Raw genomic sequence first — 23,081 nt, forward strand, 5'->3', positions numbered from 1 at the left:
GTGGTTTCAGAATTTCCCCAAGCAATGTTACAGCCTGTAGGGTTGCCGTCATTTGACAAGTATGTTAAATAAAGGTCCTGAGTAAATCAGGTTGTAAAACACAGTGTTTTGGCAAATTGGTGCTCTGGTCACGCACAATATGGCCTACCTGAAGGTACAACTCAGTTCAACTGGTGAAACAATTTCTCTCTTCTTCACTTGATCTGCTGTGTAGTAGGGCTGCTGGTACACGAAGAGTATTGTAGCGTTTGCAGGTTCTTTACAGAACAAGGACGAGTGGAGACGCGATTAACAAACAAGCATTAGCTTTATTCGTTTACAACCACACAAAACCAAACACAGGATCTACACACACATGAGGAGACTGACGGAACACGTACACATAGTTAGGGTAGTAATTACCTAACAACACACTACACTTTTACAGGACTACACAGGGCACTAGAATCACTAGGACATTATTTACACAGGTAGGGTCAGCCGCTGGTCATCGTGCTCTCCCCGGCTACCACTCCCAGCATGCCCAGCGGTACTACGAGCGCCTAGGGGCGCTTCCTCCTCACCACCAGGCGAGGGCGTTACACTGCCCCCACCTGAAGCGTCTGGCGTCTCGCCGACGTCGAACACCCCCCTCAGGCTGTACTCGTATTCGGCCAACTGCTGCGGAACCCTGCGTGAGCGGCCGCTGCGCCGCGGTGACGGCTGGCGATCCACGGACGCCCCACTATCGGCCGGCTCCGGCCCCGGCTGCTCCTCTGGAGCCTCCCCATCTTAGTAATCCCCAGGCGCTGGCAGACTCTGGCGAAGACCTGGGACTCGAAGTTACGCCCCTGGTCACTGTGTAACTCCTCCGGCACCCCCAGCCTGGCAAACATCCCCTCCAGCAGTGCATCGGCCACCGTGGGGGCACTCTGGTCCGGGAGGGCGTAGGCCTCCGGCCACTTCGTAAAGTAATCCATGGCCACCAAGACGTAGCGGTTCCCGGCCTCGGTGAGCGGAAACGGGCCCAAAACGTCCACTCCCACCCGCTCCATAGGAGCCCCCACCTGGTGTTGTTGGAGGGGGGCCCGAGAGCGCTCGGGGGGACCCTTCTGCGCCACACACACCGCACACGTTCGGCAGTACCGCTCCACGTCCCGGTGGCAAAGACCCCAATAAAAATGGCCTCGGAGACGCTGCAGGGTTTTTTTACCGCCGAAGTGCCCCACACCCGGCTGGCCGTGCACCGCTCGGAGCACCGCCCCGCGGAGCGACCGAGGCACCACCAGCTGCCACTGTACCTCGCCACTGGAGGGTACCCGCCACCCCCGGCGCAGCACCCCGTCCTTTACCTCCAAGGCCTCCCACAGGGCGCAGAGGGCCTTGACGGACTTCGGGTGTGGGGCGAGCTCCTCTCGCGTAGGCCGCACTCCTGCTGCCCTCCAGCGGAGCACCGGCCCCACGTCAGGATCAGCTGCCTGACGCTGCGCCAGGTCTGGCAGGCCCACCCCCAGCGGCCCCTCCCGGGCCGTGGCCGCGGTGCTCACCCCCGCCACGGTGCGGACAGCCTCCTCACGCTGCTCCCGCCGGGCGCAGTGATGGCAGTCCGCGGCCTCGCTTGGGCGCCGCGAGAGAGCGTCGGCATTGAGATGGCGAGACCCCGCACGGTGCACGACAGTGAAGTCGTACTCCTGCAGGATCTCTATCCATCGCGCCATCTGCCCCTCTGGCTCCTTAAAGTGGAGCAGCCAGGTGAGGGACGCATGGTCGGTCCTCAACCGGAACCGGGTCCCGAACAGGTACGGCCTGAAGTGGTGGACCACCGCCATCACCGCCAGCAGCTCGCGACGGGTCACGCAGTAGTTCCGCTCAGGCCTAGTCAGAGCCCGACTATAGTAAGCCACTACGCGCTCCCCATCCGGCCCCTCCTGCGCCAACACCGCACCCACCCCCGAGTCACTCGCGTCGGTGTCGAGAACATACGGCAACCGCGGGTCGGGGTAGGCCAGCACGGGGGCCCCCACCAGAGCTTCACGCAACCGGCCGAAGGCAGTCTCACAGCCCGAGTCCCAGTCAAAACGGCGGCCCTTGTCGGTGAGGCGGTGCAGCGGGGCAGCGATGCTGGCAAAGTCCCGGACGAACCTCCGATAGTACGAGGCCAACCCCAGAAAGCTGCGGAGCTCGTGGAGTCGGCCAGCCCCTCACTGCGGCGACCTTACCTGGGTCCGTAGCCACCCCTCGCGGTCCAACAACATGTCCCAGGAAGGTCACCTCCCGCCGCAGGAGCTCGCACTTGCGGGGGTTGAGCCTCAGGCCAGCACGGCGGATGCAGGCCAGCACCGCCTGGAGGTTTGTCAAGGCCTGGTCGAAGCCCCGGGCATGAACCAGCAAATCGTCCAGGTACAGCACACACTGGTTCCGCGGGACAGATGCCAGCACCCTCTCCATCAGCCTCTCGAACGTCGCCGGGGCATTGCACAGGCCAAAAGGCATGACAGTAAACTGCCAGAGGCCCTGGCCGATAGAAAAGGCCGTCTTCGGGCGAGCATTGGGAGCAAGCGGTACCTGCCAGTAGCCGCAGCGGAGGTCCAGGGAGCTGAACCAGGTCGACCCAGTGATGTAGTCTAGGGCGTCATCTATCCTCGGCAGGGGGTAGGAATCTTTCCGGGTGACCTCGTTCAGCTTGCGGTAGTTGACGCAGAACCTCCACGAGCCGTCTTTTTTTTTTACCAGTACAGCTGGCGCCGACCACGGGCTCGCGGAGGGCTCAATCACCCCCGCTGCGGCCATCTCCCGGATCTTTTCCTCGGCGGCGGTCTGCTTGGCGTGAATCATGCGTCCCGGTGGGATGCGGATGGGCCGAGCGTCGCCGGTGTTGATCTCGTGTTGGACCAGGGCAGTGCGGTTGCAGTCCTCATCTCTCGCCTCAAAGAGGTCTTCATTCTGGGCGAGTAGCTCCTGGAGCCGCTGCCGCTGGTCCTGATCGAGGCCCTCGCAGCTCCGCTGGTAGAGATCCTCAATGGCGCGCCTCGCTTCCACTCAACGCTCGGCCCCCGCCGCCTCTGCCTTGTCTGGCCCCCCGGCTGACTCGGGAGCAGGATCCGGCACGCTCGCTCCCCGGCTCACAGGCCTGGTCTGGCAGGCCCACCCCCAGCGGCCCCTCCCGGGCCGTGGCCGCGGTGCTCACCCCCGCCACGGTGCGGACAGCCTCCTCACGCTGCTCCCGCCGGGCGCAGTGATGGCAGTCCGCGGCCTCGCAGGGGCGCCGCGAGAGAGCGTCGGCATTGAGATGGCGAGACCCCGCACGGTGCACGACAGTGAAGTCGTACTCCTGCAGGATCTCTATCCATCGCGCCATCTGCCCCTCTGGCTCCTTAAAGTGGAGCAGCCAGGTGAGGGACGCATGGTCGGTCCTCAACCGGAACCGGGTCCCGAACAGGTACGGCCTGAAGTGGTGGACCGCCGCCATCACCGCCAGCAGCTCGCGACGGGTCACGCAGTAGTTCCGCTCAGGCCTAGTCAGAGCCCGACTATAGTAAGCCACTACGCGCTCCCCATCCGGCCCCTCCTGCGCCAACACCGCACCCACCCCCGAGTCACTCGCGTCGGTGTCGAGAACATACGGCAACCGCGGGTCGGGGTAGGCCAGCACGGGGGCCCCCACCAGAGCTTCACGCAACCGGCCGAAGGCAGTCTCACAGCCCGAGTCCCAGTCAAAACGGCGGCCCTTGTCGGTGAGGCGGTGCAGCGGGGCAGCGATGCTGGCAAAGTCCCGGACGAACCTCCGATAGTACGAGGCCAACCCCAGAAAGCTGCGGAGCTCGTGGAGTCGGCCAGCCCCTCACTGCGGCGACCTTACCTGGGTCCGTAGCCACCCCTCGCGGTCCAACAACATGTCCCAGGAAGGTCACCTCCCGCCGCAGGAGCTCGCACTTGCGGGGGTTGAGCCTCAGGCCAGCACGGCGGATGCAGGCCAGCACCGCCTGGAGGTTTGTCAAGGCCTGGTCGAAGCCCCGGGCATGAACCAGCAAATCGTCCAGGTACAGCACACACTGGTTCCGCGGGACAGATGCCAGCACCCTCTCCATCAGCCTCTCGAACGTCGCCGGGGCATTGCACAGGCCAAAAGGCATGACAGTAAACTGCCAGAGGCCCTGGCCGATAGAAAAGGCCGTCTTCGGGCGAGCATTGGGAGCAAGCGGTACCTGCCAGTAGCCGCAGCGGAGGTCCAGGGAGCTGAACCAGGTCGACCCAGTGATGTAGTCTAGGGCGTCATCTATCCTCGGCAGGGGGTAGGAATCTTTCCGGGTGACCTCGTTCAGCTTGCGGTAGTTGACGCAGAACCTCCACGAGCCGTCTTTTTTTTTTACCAGTACAGCTGGCGCCGACCACGGGCTCGCGGAGGGCTCAATCACCCCCGCTGCGGCCATCTCCCGGATCTTTTCCTCGGCGGCGGTCTGCTTGGCGTGAATCATGCGTCCCGGTGGGATGCGGATGGGCCGAGCGTCGCCGGTGTTGATCTCGTGTTGGACCAGGGCAGTGCGGTTGCAGTCCTCATCTCTCGCCTCAAAGAGGTCTTCATTCTGGGCGAGTAGCTCCTGGAGCCGCTGCCGCTGGTCCTGATCGAGGCCCTCGCAGCTCCGCTGGTAGAGATCCTCAATGGCGCGCCTCGCTTCCACTCAACGCTCGGCCCCCGCCGCCTCTGCCTTGTCTGGCCCCCCGGCTGACTCGGGAGCAGGATCCGGCACGCTCGCTCCCCGGCTCACAGGCCTGGTCTGGCAGGCCCACCCCCAGCGGCCCCTCCCGGGCCGTGGCCGCGGTGCTCACCCCCGCCACGGTGCGGACAGCCTCCTCACGCTGCTCCCGCCGGGCGCAGTGATGGCAGTCCGCGGCCTCGCAGGGGCGCCGCGAGAGAGCGTCGGCATTGAGATGGCGAGACCCCGCACGGTGCACGACAGTGAAGTCGTACTCCTGCAGGATCTCTATCCATCGCGCCATCTGCCCCTCTGGCTCCTTAAAGTGGAGCAGCCAGGTGAGGGACGCATGGTCGGTCCTCAACCGGAACCGGGTCCCGAACAGGTACGGCCTGAAGTGGTGGACCGCCGCCATCACCGCCAGCAGCTCGCGACGGGTCACGCAGTAGTTCCGCTCAGGCCTAGTCAGAGCCCTGCCACACCAACTCCTGCCGGCTCAAGTCCAAACTGGCCCCCACTCGCTGCAGTACGTCCAGCCCCAGAATGCAGTCCTCCTGGATGGGTGCAAGGTAGCAGGGGTGGCGCACCGTCGCTGCACCTAGACGGAAGGCAAGCACCTGTTTCCCCCGGACTGCAGCGAGCTGTCCCGTCACGGTCCTTAGCCACAGGCTGGAAGCCTCCCATCCTGGGGGGTTGGTGCCCTCGGTGTCGGGGAGGACGCCCGGCCGGAGTAGGGTTACCGATGAACCGGTGTCGAGTAGGGCCAGGCAGGGTTGGTCCTCGATTTTGCAGTGGAGGTACAGGCCCCGGCTACAGCCGACTCGCCCCACGGTGGCGTGAGGGGCGCCAGTCTTAACAGCGCTCTCCGGAGCGGGGGTTGAGGTGTTCGAGGGGCGGCCTTCCCCACGCTGAGCCGCCCCGTTCCCGTTTCCCGACGCCGATCGAGGAGTGCGAGGTTCGGGTGCCCGGCAGAACCGGGCTCGGTGTCCCCTCTTCCCGCAGCGGTTGCAAATCAGCGTGCGGGGCTGTTCCGCGGGGGTCGCTGCCCGGGCTGGCTCCTCTTCCCCCTCGCTGGATCCCTCCGTCGCCGTCTCGGTCAGCCGGCAGGGCGCACTGCGTCTGCTGGTGCTTCCAGCCACCCCGAACACGGCCTCAGCCCGTGTAGCAAGGGCCAAGGCCTGCTCCAGCAATGTTGGCGCGGCCAGCTGCACGTGGCGCCGCAGCTCCTCGGGTGAGAGGGCCTTGAGAAAGGCCTGGAGAGTCATCTCCTGCTTCCGGGGGAAAGTTGGGTATCCTCGGCGGGCGAGGAACGCAACATCAGTGGCAACCGGGCCCAGTCGCTCTCCTGGTTGGCGCCGCCGCAGGGCCAGCCTCTCCCGCATCAAGTCCGACGCCTCCTCCACACCGAAGCGCAGCTGGAGAGCCGCCGCCAGCGCCGTGTATTCGCCTCTGTCCTGCTCCGGGACGTCCAAGAGCGCCTGGCAGGCCGCTCCTTCCAGCGCCGCCGCCAGGTGGCCAACCATCTCCGCCTGGCTCCAGCCATTCGTCCGGGCCGCGAGCTGGAACTGCGCCTCGTAGATTTCCCACGGCACTTCCCCATTGTAGCGACCTGGTCTCACCCGCGCCGATGGGTGTGGGAATTGCTGATCGGCTCCGGCAGGGAGAGTATCCTCTATCTGGGGTGCTCGCTGACCAGGAGTAGTGGCCGGTCGCCCCAATTCTACCGGCGGAACCACTATTGAATAGCCCTGGTAAGGGCTGTGGCCACCTGTCGCACCCAGGAGTTGCTCAGGCTCCCTCTGTGCGCTGCCGACGGGTTTTGTTTCTTTCAGCGTCAGCCAGCGCTTTATAGAATCGGGTAGTGTCTGCCACGAGTTGTCCATTCTGCCCGCTTCTGACACCAATGTAGCGTTTGGAGGTTCTTTACAGAACAAGGACGAGTGGAGACGCGATTAACAAACAAGCATTAGCTTTATTCGTTTACAACCACACAAAACCAAACACAGGATCTACACACACATGAGGAGACTGACGGAACACGTAAACATAGTTAGGGTGGTAATTACCTAACAACACACTACACTTTTACAGGACTACACAGGGCACTAGAATCACTAGGACATTATTTACACAGGTAGGGTCAGCCGCTGGTCATCGTGCTGACCCTCAGACTCTCCCCGGCTACCACTCCCAGCATGCCCAGTGGTACTACGAGCGCCTAGGGGTGCTTCCTCCTCACCACCAGGCGAGGGCGTTACAGTATTGGATTAAGTGTAAAGCACTACATGTAAAGCATTAAGACTCCTTTAGAATGAAAAACACTATATCTGTGAATTATTATAGTACTGTATGTGACAGAATGTGCCCTTGTCAAGAGCTGTTCCAGCTATTCACTGATCAGAGGGAGCATTTGATGACCTCTAGTGGACAATGTCAATTAAAATCAATTGTAAATCATTTATTGTTCGTTTCCATTTCATCTACAGAGTCCAGTGGGCAGACTGTTCAGTCCCCAGCAGCTCAGACTGTTCTCCAGGAGATTCTGTCTCTATCAACTGTACATTCAGCATCTCAGCAGAAACCTTGCCAGGCTAGACCAGCACCTGGTTTATCTCACATCAAACAATCAGTCTGGGATTCATAAACAATTCATCATGAGTTCGTCTAGAGCAGCCTTAACAATGAATATGACTGCAATCCAGGCTGATGGCGCAGGAGATTACTACTGTGGACAGAGTGGTTGTAGCTCTCCTCTCCTCAACACAGTGATATGCATCTGTACAAAACCCACCCTCAGCTCTTCAGGAGCTGCTCAGTCTCAGAAACAGGAACTACAGGGTACTGAGACTAAGAACAGCTGCATAGCTGCTACTGTGGGACTGAATATGTTTTGGTTTGTACATCATGTGTGAAATTAGTAAATAAACACATTTATGTTAATTCAGTTTCAGTCTGCACTGCCCTTCTGTGGCTCCGCTCTTGCAGTGTCCTGAAGGGAGCACTTCCATTTCCTCGTGAACTGTCTGTGTCTCACCTGTCATCCACCTTCCCCTCCCCACCAGCTCGATCAGTCACATACCCCCCGGACCCCCCACCCCTTACACAGTGTCACAGGACCCTACAGAAACAGTGGGACTGAACACAGCTGAATTTGTACATTCTGTTAAAATACCCTGTAATAAACATGTACAGTGGTGTGAAAAAGTAAGTACACCCCATGAAAAGGTTTGTCTTTTGTTACATTTTTGGACAAAAGGATCATCATTTCAACAATACTGATAGATGAGGGTGATCTTATTTAAAAACTCAACATTGAAAAATCAAATTTTGCACTCATTTGTACTATTTAAATCAACAGAAAGGCAATTTCCTTGTGGGGAAAAAGTTAGTAACAGTTACTTTTATCATTGCATCAAATGCTTAAAATTAGAATCAGGTGCAAATGATTAGAACATCATTAGAGAGTAACTTGGAGGGCACTGCCTTATAAAAACATCAGAAACCTGCGGTCTGGTTTGGTCTTAGCAATTGAGGTGTGTGGCTACATCATGCCAAGATCACAAGAGCTCTCTGAGGCCCTCAGAAGAAAGATTGTTGATGCCTATCAGTCTGGGAAGGGTTTTAAAGCCATTTCCAAGCAATTTGTAGTCAATCACTCCACTGTCAGAAAGACCATCTGCAAATGGAGAAAGTTTCAAACCACTGGCAATCTGTCCAGGCCAGGTCATCTCACCAAATTCAGACCAAGAGCTGACCAAAGGTGCTGCAGAAAGTCTCCAAGAACCCCAGGATAACATCAAGGGATTTACAGGCAAGTCTTGCCTCAATCAATGTCAAAGTTTCATGAATCAACTATCTGAAAGAGACTGCATAACTTTGCCCTACATGTGAGGTCAGGAAGGAAGAAGCCTCTGCTCTCAAAAAAGAATATAGATGCACAACTGAAGTTTGCCAGACAACACCTAGGTGAAGATCAGGACTATTGGAACAGTGTGCTCTGGACGGATGAGACAAGAGTAGAGCTGTTTGGCCACAATGCCAGGTGTCATGTTTGGCGAAAAACAAAAACTGCCTTTGACCAAAAGAACCTCATACCAATTGTAAACCATGGTGGTGGAAGCATTATGGTTTGGGGCTGCTTTTCTGCCTCAAGGCCTGGCCAGCTTGCCATCATAGTCAACTATGAATTCTACATTGTACCAGAGATAAGATAAGATAAGATTTTATTGTCACCTGAGATAATTTTTTATGGACACCCAGCACTCCTGTACATTTAAATAGAATGCAAGCAAAAAAAAAAGAAGAAAATAAACATTGCATTATTCTATTACAAAAAATACGAAAAACATAACACATCACTCTATTGCAAATGTACAGTATAACACATAACAACATGTAACATTTCTAACACATCAAAAAACATATTGCACTCAAGTAGGTTGTTAGAGTCAAAATTGTGTTTATCCTTATGCTATCATATAATTTCATTGTCATTTTCCCAATATGTCTTTTTTTCTCCTCTTCAACTAAGTAAGTTTCTCATGCACTTACTACAGTTCCATGGATAAAATAAATTTCTACTTGAGAGTTAAGATTGCCTTTATAAAGAAAAATGGTACAGATACAAATTTTATCATGAGACTAGTTACACAACCTGAACTCCTTCACTCACACACCTATTCCATGGAACAAGGAAATACTTCAAGATTATTTCAGCACAAACTTCAGGATAAAAAAACAATGGCATTTTTCTCCAGAGCTTGTGATTCTTTCGCAGAAGAGAAAGGAGCGGAAGCACTGAACTGAACACATTGATACCGGAGAGAAAAGTGCTTTTAATTACAGACATGTTCCTGGAGCAAAATGGGAAGTTGGCAGCTGTGTATTAAAATCTCTATTTCTAGGACTATTTGAGCAATAGTTAATATTATTATTAAATACTCAACTGCAAGAATGAATAGATTTAAAACCTGAAATATTTAAAATGTTTACCCATCAGAATCTTTACAAGCAAACTCATATCTAAAGATGCAGCCATTCAAAGTGCGCGGTACACACACGTACCGGAGGTAATTGGCTACGGCTTAGCGCATTGTGATGCACAATGACGCGCGGTACCACGGTACGTGATTGGTTGACCGACAGGGGCACTCGTGGTCCGTTGGTCTGTCGTAGAAAGATTTACAGTAAACGTCTTTACTGTGCCCGTTTAAGTATTGAATATTTATATGGAATTTTACCACTGAAGGGAAATCTTAGTGCCTGAGCATAAAAAGAATAGGAGCATACTGCAACGCGTGTAAACGATATTAATTTTGGAACTTAAACATACAGTATATGGCTGGTCTCGGTACTTTAATGAAAACATACACACCAGTATTCCATTTCTCCCTAAACATTTTAAGCATCAAAGTCTTTAACTAACGTGATACCGGAGTCAACAAGCATACTTTTAGAATTTGATTAAAATTGAATATAATATGGAATCGCATATCTAAAGAAATTAATAACGATATAATTATATTCATGTACCACAACACAAGAATAGTACACGCTGTACATTGTCTGTTGATAATGTTTCTGTAGTGCTTTTTCAGTACTCTACATGTGACCTTGCCGGTGGCGCTGGGTTAGGTTCCTGACTCCCATATCACACGGTCTGTGATCGAATCCCACTGTGGAACCATGACCTTTTTTTTTTAACAAACATTTCTTTGAAACTAGCGGTATTGACCGGTAACTCGCGGTAGACTGCGTACAGCGCACCGGAAAATAATGCGGTATCGCCCGCGCATTTTGAATGGCTGCATCTGTACATTATATACTGTTTAAAACAGGACAAACATTGATTTGTTCATTTTATTTCTTGAAAGCGAACTAAATTTGTTCAACAATAGAGTAAGTCTTTTACAAAGAGCTGCAAAAAAGGGAGAGAAGATCTGTTCTTTCAAACTAAGAAAAAACCTCAAGAAAACATCATCATTACATAACCTACATTCCTCATTCGCACAGCTATTCAAAGAAATAAGATAATATTTCTGTTATACCTGGGCTGGGAGTGGATTGCATACCTATGTTGTTCCAGGTAGCTAGCACATTCACATGGACTGTCAGCCTCCTTTCGATCTCATACTAAATCGCTATAGTCACATTTCTCAATGACTGCCTTTCTTTTGAGGCGGTCAATCCCAAAATGAATCAGGCAATTTTACAAACTGTTTAAGGCATTTCCCAGTTTATTTAGTGCTCCAACATTGACCATCAATATAAGATAAGATAAAATTGTATTGTACCCTGAGGGAATTGTTTTATGGACACCCAGAACTCCTGTACATTTAAATAGAATGCAAAAAAGAAGAAAAGAAAAACATTGCAAATTATTCTATTACAAAAAAATAAGAAAAACATTGCACATAATTCTGTTCCACATGTACAGTATAACACAAAACAAAACATATTGGACTCAAGTGGGTTGTAAGAGTCAAAATTGTGTTTATCCTTGACATTTGCGTTGTCAGCTTTAATGGATAGTGGAACACAGGAATGTTTGTATCTGTTTGACTTACATTTGGGAACCCTAAAACGTTTGCCAGAAGGAAGAAGTTGACATTCAGAGTTGAGGATGTGGGAAGGATCTGATATAATTTTTCCTGCCTGTTTGATTTTGGATTTTTCAAAGATTGTCTGCAGGGAGAGGTGCTATTTCACTCCCATGACATACAAAGCTGTCTGGAAGAGGAGGGTAATTTCCACAGTAGACAAGCACAGGTTACTCTCTATGTGTACACCCAAGTGCTTATATGAATCAATAAGTTTGTTGTGGATTACTACCTGTGAGTGATCTCCAACTGCTCTGTGATCGAAAACTGTTTCGTTTGGGGTTTTTTTAACATTCAGAATTAGGCTATTGTTGTCACACTATTGCACAAACCTTTGGATTTCTGACATGTATACAGATGAACTGCTACCTCTATGTATTAAGCCAAGAACAGCTGTATCATCTAAGAATTTGAAAATGAAGTTGCTTTGACTACTGCTTGTACAATCATTTGTATAAAGTGTGAACAGAACTGGAGAGCTCACACAGCCCTGAGGGGCACCTGTGCTAATAGATCGTGACACAGAAAGAGTTTTGTTGACCCTGACATACTGTGTACTATTTGTTAAAAATGAATGGTACCATCTTATAATGTTATGGCTAATGGACATTTGCTTCAACTTGCTTATCAATAGATGGAGCTGCAGCGTATTAAATGAAGAGCTAAAGTCTACAAACAGCACCCGAGCATAGGCATTGGGATCCTTTAGGTGTTTTAGAACAAGATACATAATGTTGTTAATTGCATCATCGGTGCCCTGCCGGTGTTTATATGCAAACTGATATGGATTCAGTATAGTGTTCACTTCTGAGCACAGCATGGAAACCAAAATCCTCTCTAAGCATTTTATCTCAACAGACGTCAGTGCTACCGGCCTGTAGTCATTGTTATCTGAGGGACAGGGCTTTTTGGGTATTAGCACGATCATTACTTTTTTCCACAGCACTGGAACAGAGTGAGAGTTAACAGATAAAAGATAGGACACCGTGCTGGTGTTGATTCCAGCCAATTTTTTAAAAGAGAAGCAGTGATGCCATCGGGGCCTGTTGCCTTCTTCGCACATACTGTATGTGGCTGAAAGATTGTGTGGTCATCTGCGGACTTATTACAGCCTGTTACGACCACCAGCGTGCCCAGACCAGCCCCCAAGAGAACTAATCAGTGCCAGCAGCAGGGCGATAATTACAAGCGCCACCGCACATGTTTACTCAACACCAGATGCAGGCTGCAGTATTTAAGCGTTTCCAACCCACTTTTTGCTGCTCGGTATTGAGTTTACTCCCTGAGATCCCTGGCGATTCTTTACCCTGTGTCACTCTGGATTTTTTACCACTTTGCCTTTTGACTTCAGACAACGCCTCTCTACTCGGATTCTTTATCACTGTGTTTGTCCCGGATTTCTACCTACCTTACTCCCTTCGACCATGATCTCGCCTCTCACCTTGGATTGCTTGCAACCGGTGTTTGTCCTGGATTTCGACCTTCCTTACACCCATTGACCACGAACCCGCCTCTTGATTCGGATTTTTTGTTGCCGTGTCTACCACCTACTCCTGCGGCTGCACAGGATCCATATCTCCTCATTAGGGTGTAGCGGCAATGCTTGTTAATAAGACAGAATTAAGTGTTGCTGTGCTTTCCCAAATGAGGCCCCATCTCTCTGTTCATCTCTGTGGTGCAGCCACAGAGAAGCTATTCATGCAGGCTGATTTAAGGTTTCTTTTGATAAGGGACAGCTCCCAAATAGGGATGCACTTAGCTAAGCCTGGCTATCATGATCAATGGTCATCCATTGGTGCCTATCTGTCTAGGGAGTGCCAGATGGACATCTGGACTGCATTCCTAAGTATCAGGAGTAAGTGACTCATATCTCACCTTGATCAACCAATCAGGAACTGGTAGGGCAGAGTAACCCACGTGGGTCTCTGATGCCCATGAAACTTTCAGCCAATGAACGAGCTGAAGTTCCTCCAGGTAAAAACAGGCAAGACAGAGAAGAATTCGAAGGAGAATTTCCAAAGAGAAGAATTCCAGGGGTACGAGACAATTCCAGGGCAGGACGGCCCAGGAGCAGAAAGGCTCCCAAGGGCAGGACATTCTCGCAGTGCACCTCCTGACCATCCTGAGACTCAGCCCGGACAACCACGGAACGGCCAGTGTGTCCGAGTGCCAGAACTTTCCTTTGCTCTAAGAGTCGACAGCAGAGGTTGCCAGAGAGTAACCAAAAGATCCAAGGTCAGCATCAGCAGCAAGCCTTGTGAACAGGTCGGAACTGTGGACAGCTGAATCACTATTCAGAACTAGCGCTTCATCAGGAAGGAACCGGTCTTCTTCCTGACCTGCTGGGACCCACAGTCATCTTTTCTCCTGTGCACAACTTTTCTAGTTTTAGCCAAAACTAACTAGCCGGTCTTCAGAGAGCATCAGCAGCGCACCGTCACAAGCTGTACAGCACAGCCTGGCATGGAGACAGAGAGCGCGGATTGGACAGCAACAAGCCTGCAACTGCTTCTTTGTGCCCGCAGGAGATCTGAATCCCCAGAGATAGGATGAGTATTCAACTTCACTGCATTACTGCTCATGAATTCAATTGTTATCCTAACCAGTTGATATCAATTTAATTCCTAAGAGTTATGTACTTGTTTTGAGTATCTAATATAGAAGTTGTAACCAAGTTCAATTACGAAACGGTCTAAATGAATGCTCTTGATACGTGTAACTCTTCGTAACTGAATGAATATATATCTTTTGTATTCTGATAACCCTCACAATAAGATCTGTTATGTTTATATGCACATTTTATGTATTAATAAATGTATCCTCTTGTATTAGTACGTGTGTGTGTGCGTTGTTTGAGTTATATCGCATGGTTGGATTCTAAGGCCATTAAAAGAATCAATTTTGTGACTTACTGCTACAATTAATAATTGTCCCAGTAAATGCCCAAACCCCTACAGAACTGGTGCCTTGTTAGAGCACACTACAAGGGTTTCCTTACAAAGCCTACCAGCACTACTGTCAGCTGCAATAATATCTAATATACTGTCACATGCACCAGAGAATTCCTGTGTCTAAAACCTCAGATAAAAGTCATTCAGCTCATTTGCTTTAGCCAGTTCATCCATTGTATGGAAGCTCTTCTTTGAAGAATTCATGTTTGTGACTGTTTTCATTTTTTGCCACAACCTCCTGGAGTTCATTGTTTCAAAGTCCCTTTCCATTGTCTCCTTAAGTAAGCAAGTACTTTACTTAAGATTACTTTTTGAAATGATATAAGTATATGTACAATATATACAGATATAAACAGATCTCTGTATACTGTAGCAGACAAAGCAGAGGACACAAGGGAACATATGTGGAAGTACATTTCAATCCAGGAACAAAAGGCATTTCTTGTACAGAAAATTGAGGGGAAATAGAACAAGCTTTCTGGCAAAAGAATGGCTCAAAAAGAAGAAATTGAGGGTTTTGGAATGGCCAAGTCCAAGCCCAGATCTTAACCCCATAGAAATGCTGTGGCGGGACTTGGAGCGGGCAGTACATACAAGAAAGCCCTCAAACATCACACCGTTGATGGAGTTCTGTAAGGAGAGGTGGGCAAAAATGTATCCAAGTCGATGTAGGAGACTGATGGACAATTACCTAATGCCTACAAGAAGTGATTTCTGCCAAAGGGGGCAGAAGGACAACAGCTATTGAAGATAGGGGGTGTACTTATTTTTTCCTCAGCAGACAATTGCATTTCTGACTTTTTTTTGTTGAATAAATGATTGCAATTAATAATTTTCATTGTTATTTGTTAAATTAGATCACCTTTATCTATGAGTATTGTTGCAATGAAGATCAAATATCCATACATGCAAATATGTTGAAAAACACACACCTTTTCATGGGGTGTAATTACTTTTTCACAGCACTGTATATTAATGTTATATTCTATCCATCCATTTTCTATCTGCTGATTTCAATTCAGGGTCATAAGAGAGCTGGAGCCCATAACAGCAAGCAATGTTTTCAAGGAAGAATACACCATGGATGGGGCACCAGTCCATTGCAGAGCAGACACAAACAGACACACTCACGCCACGGCCAATTTTCCCAGAAACCAATCAAGCAATCACTTCTCGGCCTTTTGGCTAAGATCAAGTTCAAGTTCATGCCCACAGTTCTTGTCTTTCCAAAGGTCTAGAAGGCGATCGAAGATCCTGAAGAGTGCTTGAGCTGGTATCGCTCTAGGTTGAGCCTAGGGGGTTAAAGCCAAGCAGCAGCTGAGCTGGGTGGGATCCGGCAGCAACGTTCTCTCTCTCTGCTCTCTCCTCTCCTCTCCCCTCCCCCTTTCTCTTGCTCCGCCTCCTTGGCCTCTTGGCTGGGAGTAGGTACACGTGGCCTGCCCGCGGTGCTTGCTTTCTTCCTCGAGACTCGGAAGCGCTATCCGCTCCCTCTCTCTCTCCCTCTCTCTCTGCCTCCTTGGCCTCTTGGCTGGGAGTAGGTACACATGGCCTGCCCGCGGTGCTTGCTTTACACCTCGAGACTCGGAAGCACTTTCCGCTCTCCTCTCTCTCTCTCTTCCTGCGCCTGCACCTAGCTGGGCTTTGCCCACAAGGACAAAGGCCAGGACTCCCTTGCTGCTCCTTTAGCTCCTTTTGCTCTCTCTCTTTCCCTCCTTTTTTTCCCCTTTTTCTCCTTTCCAGATGGCAGACAAGAGGACACTGATCCGGTTCCACTGGACCAAGAAAACGGAGACGATGCCGACTGCAAAATCCTTTTTTATGACCTTCCTGCGAGGGATCCTGCAGTTGGTGGCCGGAGATCTCTACTGCCTCCAGGACAACAAGGCAGAGAGATACATGGAGGCCTACATGGCCACGGATGCCTCGTATGAAAAGGCAACGAGACTGATCAGAGAAAAAGGTAAGCACCCCGGTTTCTCTGATTTCAGGCCTATGAGGAAGACGAATCAGAGGACCATCACAGTTCACACATACAACCCCTACGTACCAACGGAACGGGTAACAGCATACCTAGGGAGGTATGTAACTGTGGTGGGAAAACCGACAGAGATCAGTGACGACGGCGTCTGGTATGGCAAACGCCAGTACCGAGTCCTCCTGAAAGAGGACCCAGAGGGCGTCAACAGTTTCCAGTACCCCCCGGCTCGCTTCAACATCGGAGCCGACAGGGGGTACCTTTACTACCCCAGGATGCCGGATTTCTGCAACAAGTGCAGACAGTCCGGCCACAAGGCAAACACGTGTGACATCGTCAGATGTCACAACTGCAACGAAGACGGGCACCTGGCAAAAACCTGCCGGGCAGCCAAAAAGTGCGACGGATGCAGCGCCGAGGGACACCTCCTTCGCCAATGCAAGGTAAGCAAACCTTTGTTTGCGCAGGTGGTGGAAGCCGGCCGGCAGAAACCGGTCTCAAGACAAAGGGAGAGAGGTGAGAACAAAGAACCCGCACCTCCCCCACAGAGAACCGAAACCCCCAGCCGCACCGGTGCCACAAGATGGCCACCAGGAAGATGGACAAATTGGCCGACCGGAGGAAGGGCCCTGGATAACTCCCAGCAAGAAGGGAAAGCGAAAGCGGGAGAAGAGAGGCAGGGCGGATCCACCTTCGGAAGGACAGAAAAAAAGAGTAGTAAGGGAAAACCGTTTCCTCTAGGGAACTTTCTTCCCTCGAGGCCCAGGAACAACCGGAGGAGGCGCCCCAGGAAATGGAAACCCTCCCCCCTGAGGCCCAAAGACGACAAGTAACAACCCAGGAAACAGAACCCCCCTCCCCCGAGTCCCACGGACAACAGGAGGAGGCAGCCCAGGAAGAGGTAACCCCCTCCCCCGAGGCCCAGGGACAACAAGAAGAGGCAGCACAGGAAGTCGGAACCCCCTCCCCCGAGGCCCAGGAACAACAGGAAGAGGCAGCCCAGGAAATGGAGCCCCCCTCCCCCGAGGCCCAGGAGCAACTGGAGGTCCCCGAAAGTCCTGGAGAAAGGGAAGAAAAGAGCCTTCCCGAAGTGGTGGCAGAGAGTATCCTCGAGGAAGACGAGGATTACTTTGAAGCCGCCCTGGAGCCCGGACTGATGGTAGGGCTGGACCTGTCCAGCATGTTTACCTTTCAGTCCCCAGCGAGACCTGGAGGGAGCCCAGCATATTCCCCCCAGGACCCGAACGAGAGGAGTTACATCTAGGCTAAACAGTGCCCAGATGTAGACTCCCAAGTTTCAACTGTAAGCACAGAGAGGAGGTTTAACTTTCACTAGTTTAATCATGACTGTGAAACTTACCTTCCTAACAACTAACGTGAGAGGGCTGAGAGACCCGGTGAAAAGATGGGGAGTCTTTCATGATCTGGCCTCAAAGTCTTTCTCAGTTTGTTTCTTACAGGAGGTCCACCTGAAGGATGAAAGCGACAAGCTGACATTCACCGGGTTATGGACGAAGGGAGAATCATGCTGGAGTGTAGGAGGGGTCCACTCTTCCAGAGTGGGAATCCTCCTCGGAAACCCAGAGATGATGCTGGTTTCCTCCTTCTTGGTGGTGCAGGGCCGGATCCTGGTCGCAGACATCGACTGGAGGGGGCAGAAGTTGAGAGCGATTAATGTCTATGCTCTGACGGAACCCTCTATCCGGAAGGAAGTGTTTGCTGACCTGGCCAGCTGCTGCACCACCAACAGACAGGTGGTGCTCGGCGGGGACTTCAACGTCGACCGGGAGAAGGGGAGCGATGCTAGCTCGGCAGAGCTGGAGTCGCTACTCAAGCAGTTCTCCCCGGTAGACGGCTTCAGACGGTGCCGCCCTAATGACGTCGGAACGACTTGGAAAAACTCCCGGGGAGTGTGCAGCCGCCTGGACTACATCTTCCTGCACACGACCTGCTCTCTGGAGTCGACGACGGTGTCCCCGGCGTGGTATTCCGACCACGAGCGCTTGACGGTGGTGGCTAACACCAGCCTGCCGGCATTCGGTTGTGGATACTGGAAGCTGAACTGGGAGATACTGGAGGAAGACGACTTCAGGGCACTGTTCCTGAAAGACTACACGAGCTGGGTCGATCTGAGAGATGGCTACAGCTCCGTGGTGGAATGGTGGGAGTCGGTGAAGGACAGGACCCGAACCCTGGCGCAGACCTACTGCAGACGGAAGGCGGCCAGGGAGAGGAAGGAAGCTGCACGACTCCAGAGACAACTTGAGGAGGAGTACAGCTCGGCTAACGGAGGAGGAGCCTTCAATTCAGCCCGGGCACGGGACCTGAAGGAGAGGCTCCGCAAACTGCACACCGAAAAAGCCAAGGCTTTCCTGGTCAAGGCACAAAGGGAGCATTATGAAAATAATGAAACCTGTTCCTCCTATTTCTTCAATCAGATCCGAGGAGCCCAGAAAAAGAGGGTGATCCACAGCCTGAGACGGGGAGATGGAGAGGAAGTGCTGGACGAGAGCGACAAAGTAAAGCGGCCACCGCTTTCTACACGGAGCTCTTTTCAGAAAAGCAGACGGAGGTGGAGGCAGGTGATGCTTTTCTGGAGGGGCTGAAGGCACGAGTACCGGAGGAGGTGAGGGAGGACTTGGAGGGTCCGATCACGGCCGAGGAGCTGAAGGCGGCGCTCTTGTCCATGGAGAATGGCAAGGTGCCGGGGCCGGACGGACTCCCCAAGGAATTCTACACCTGCTTCTGGGACACCCTGGCGGCAGATCTGGTGGAAGTGGCGCAGGAGATCTTCCGCCGGGGGAAACTCGGAGACACCATGAGGGAGGGCGTCATCTCCTTGCTCTTCAAGGGAGGAGACACCGCCGACCTCAAAAACTGGAGGCCGATCACGATGCTCTGCGTGGACGTAAAGATCCTGTCCAAGCTCCTGACCGGCAGACTGAGAACCGCCCTCCCCCACATCATCCACAGCGACCAGACGTGTGGGGTGGAGGGGCGATCCGTCAGCTGGAACCTCCAGCTGACCAGAGACGCCATCGCCTGGGCCGAGGACCGGAACGTGCCCATGATGGTGGTCAGCCTGGACCAGGAGAAAGCCTTCGACAGAGTGAACCACAGCTATCTGTTCAGGGTGCTGGAACGCTTCGGTTTCGGAGAGAGTTTCAGCCGCTGGATTCAGATTCTGTACTCTGACGTGGGCAGCAGAGTGAACTTGAACGGAAACCTGGGGGATTTCATTCCCCAGGAATCCGGAGTACGACAGGGTTGCCCCCTTTCACCCCTTCTCTATGTTCTCTTCACAGAGCCCTTAGCAGAGGCGGTGAGACGGGACCCTGTCATCGATGGCCTGGAGATACCAGGAGGCGCAGGGGAAACCCTGAAGATCTTCCAGTTTGCCGACGACAAGACGCTGTTCCTGAGGTCGGACAGGGGGTTGAGGAGGGCCCTGCAGGTCATGGAGCAATACTCCAGAGCCTCGGGGTCGAAGCTCAACCGCCGAAAGAGCAAACTGAAGTTCTTCGGGCCCTGGAAGCACAGGACGATGGCGCCGGAGGGTCTCGAGCTCTGCACGGAGCCCCTCAGAATACTGGTTTCCTTCCAGAGCCAGGACAATGAGACAAACAACTGGACCGAGAGGATCGCCAGGGTGAACGCGAAGCTGGGTCTGTGGAAAACGCGGTCGCTGTCCTACACAGGGAAAGTGATGGTGTTGAAAGCAGACGTCCTGCCGGCTTTGGTCTACCTGGCGGTGGTGTACCCGCTGCCGGCCAGACTCAGACGAGCGCTGCAAGGGATGATCTTCGGCTTCGTCTGGGGCCGCAAGTACGAGTACATCATGAGAAACTGGATGTGTCAGCCAGTCGAGGAAGGGGGTCGAGATGTCCCACATTTCCCCCTGAAACTTGACTGCATTTTCTACTGCAACCTCTGTGGGGCGCTGTGGGAGCCCATAGGCCACAAGTACCAGTACTTTGTCAGGCTGTGGCTCTCCATCCCGATGAGGCACTTGGTCCAGTGGTCAAACACTGGGCCCAAGGCAGAGAGGCGACCGAAGTTCTACACCCACGCTGTCAAGTGGAGCAGGAGGTACGAGGCCACGAGACAGCCAGAGCTCTGCACCAACCACAGAGCTCTGTACAAAGAGGTGAGGGGGCATCTGGTCGCCGACGAAAGGCTGCAAGTTCCCAGACAAGTCTGGGAAAGGACGCAGCCTAAAGAACTGGACAATCAACTGAAGGACCTCAACTGGATGGCCGTACACAAGAGACTGGCCACCAGAGAGGTCCTCTACAGACACTCGCTTACCAGGAACCCGCATTGCCCCCGGAACACGTGTTTCGTCGAGGAGACTCAGGAGCACGTGTTCTGGAGCTGCCCCTTCGCCAAGGCGGTGTGGGGCAGAATGGACAACATAATGCAACTCCTGGAAACGGGTGCGGTGCTCAGTTACCAGTACATTCTACTGGGGCTGGCACCTACCGGATTGGACAAGGGGACGCAGTTCCTGATGTGGCTGCTGCTGTCCCTCATAAAAAAAGGCCTGTGGGATGCGAGGAACAATCTCATCCAGCACAACATCAAGTGGGGAGCGAGAGAGCTGGAGGAGAGGATCCTGGCGGACCTCAGGAGGAGGATGAAGTGCGACGTAGCCAAATGGGGTTTCCCCACGGCAAAGGAGCGCTGGAAAGGACTATGGACCCTGTACAGGGATTAATGGTTGACAGCAAGTGGTAGGGTTTGGAGGGACTCTCATAATAGTGCAAATCCGCCCACACTTGCAAGGATTGATAATGGACAATCACCGCCGTTCCGCCATTGTTTTAATTATGTGGAGAGTTAATGTGTGAGATGTTTACTTTTGAGTTGTTTTTTTTTTTCGGAATAAAGTATATTTTATAAGAAAAAAAAAAATTTGGACTGTAGAAGAAAATTGGAGCACCTGGAGGAAACTTCATACAGATTGTACCACAGGTCCAGAATTGAACCCAGGTTCCCAGTGCTAACCACTGCAGCACCATGCTGCCCATGTAATATCCCATGTTGCAATAAATAAACTTATAAATATATCTAAGTTAATAAATTTTTAGTTAATAAAAAACACAAAAATATATTATCCTTAATATTGTAAATGTTTTTGAATTCTTATAAGAAAAGCAAAAAGTACCTTTTCTGCATTTTCAAATATCAAATGTGTTATCTGGAAAAGCACTGTAAAGTGCAGTAATTCCATTCCCAAAGACAGAGGACAAAAGTAACTATTCAGGTTGTAGAATTAGTTTCTAAATGGTATGTAGAACTTAACTTTGCACAGGTTAGAAGGATCAGATGAATCAAAAACCTGGAAACCTGGAATCCATCTAGTTTTGGATGTTTCTTGCTCTGGTGCAATTCTCATCAAATTGAGCCAAAAGCAACACAGGGTCACAATGATGATAATGATGGCCAAAAGAGGAAGACAGATCACCTCGACCATGCACTTTGGTAGGACATGGATAAAGCCAGTTGAACTGTGGGCAGTTCTCATTTTGTCAATTCAGGTCTTTCATTGTTGGTGGATTTAAGACATATTTTTTATAAATCCTTTGTTCTTTTTTCATTATCACAGACATATGACAATTGTACATGCAGTATTTGTATAGTATTGTAATGTCGGGCTCGGCCAGGATTGACACATTCAATAATTCAGACTCTCGTTTAAAAGAGAAATGGCACTTTTAGTTTTTGGATGGGCATCCAGCACAGCAAGCATAACTACAGTGCCCGCATGCAAGCAGAGAAAGAGAAAAAGAGAGAGAGCCAGAAAGAGAGAGAGAGCACAACAGTAGTATAAAGTGACACCTTTCGTCAAACTTTTTTGACTGGGAGTCCATGGTGGGTGGATGTCCCACCCCCCTTGTCATCCAATGGTGCGTTGTTATGGTCGGATGTCCCGCCCCCTCGATATGACTGGTGGATTCAACACCATGTATATATACACAGATATCATAGAACACCAGTTAATAGGTGATGTCTACGCATCGCTTTTGCGTTGGGTGCCTTCAGAGGAGTGGATGATGAATTCGTCACAGTATTGTACGACAAGCCCCATTATGTGCCAGTGAGCATCGATCATTTTAACAACATCACTATTGAAATAAAGATGGATCAAAACGGGCACATATCATTTGCATTTGGTAAGGTCCATCGTCAAGCTGAATTTCAGACCTGTGAAAGCGTAAGACATCTAAAAGGATGACGGTCATCAAGAACTACGGGGATCCTTCTTTGTATACACACTACTACAAACAACAGGCTGGTTACGGATTACCAGGATTTTCTGGGCTACCAGTTCAGTATATGGCGCGGGTATATGGGGTATTTTCAGAGCACTATTTAGAAAAGCTGTGCCTTTTCTGAAACGAGGGTTTGAAATAGCTAAGCCGCACATGGCATCGGCAGCTAAAGACATCGCCAAAGACGTGGTTAGCAACGTTACAAGCGCGGTCATGTCTTAAGTGGCAGCACATCAGCAGGAAGGTTCGGGTCCAGCATACATCCGCAGAGGTGTCAAGAGAAAAAGACAGACGTCGTCATTTCATCGTCGGGAGCCGCCGAAACCTGATAAAAGAACGGCTAACAGAAGACAGTCATCTCATAAAAGCTTCAGGGCAACCAAGAAGAGGGCCGTGACATACCTCAATCAACGAGATATGAAACAAGACATATTTTAAATATGGCTTTTGTTCACGGCGGGTCTGCAGAATGCGCAAAGTCGGAGCTGGATATATTTTAATTAGCACCTACCCAAACAAACATCGAGAAAAGCTTTTACATAGAAGTTCTGGCCCTCACGGCCCTAACAGAAAACACACCTCTGGAATTCTACATCTCAGGCAATGGA

At 51.5% G+C, this 23,081-nt stretch overlaps 1 protein-coding gene across 1 annotated transcript in view; it reads right to left on the reverse strand.

Moving 5' to 3' along the window:
• Positions 1-12,768, reverse strand: part of LOC148647018 (uncharacterized) — a 77,759-nt gene extending 64,991 nt beyond the window's left edge. The window contains exons 1-2 of the mRNA XM_088609481.1: positions 12,714-12,768; positions 5,504-6,594 (exon numbers count right to left, since the gene is read on the reverse strand). Of these exons, the coding sequence (XP_088465607.1) occupies positions 5,504-6,594; positions 12,714-12,768 (1,146 nt within the window). The remainder of the gene's footprint in view (positions 1-5,503; positions 6,595-12,713) is intronic.
• Positions 12,769-23,081: the final 10,313 nt, after the last annotated feature.

Source organism: Lepisosteus platostomus, chromosome 16 (assembly GCF_059453375.1).
Source record: "Lepisosteus platostomus isolate fLepPlt1 chromosome 16, fLepPlt1.hap1, whole genome shotgun sequence".
In the NCBI taxonomy this organism is placed as follows: Eukaryota; Metazoa; Chordata; class Actinopteri; order Semionotiformes; family Lepisosteidae; genus Lepisosteus; species Lepisosteus platostomus.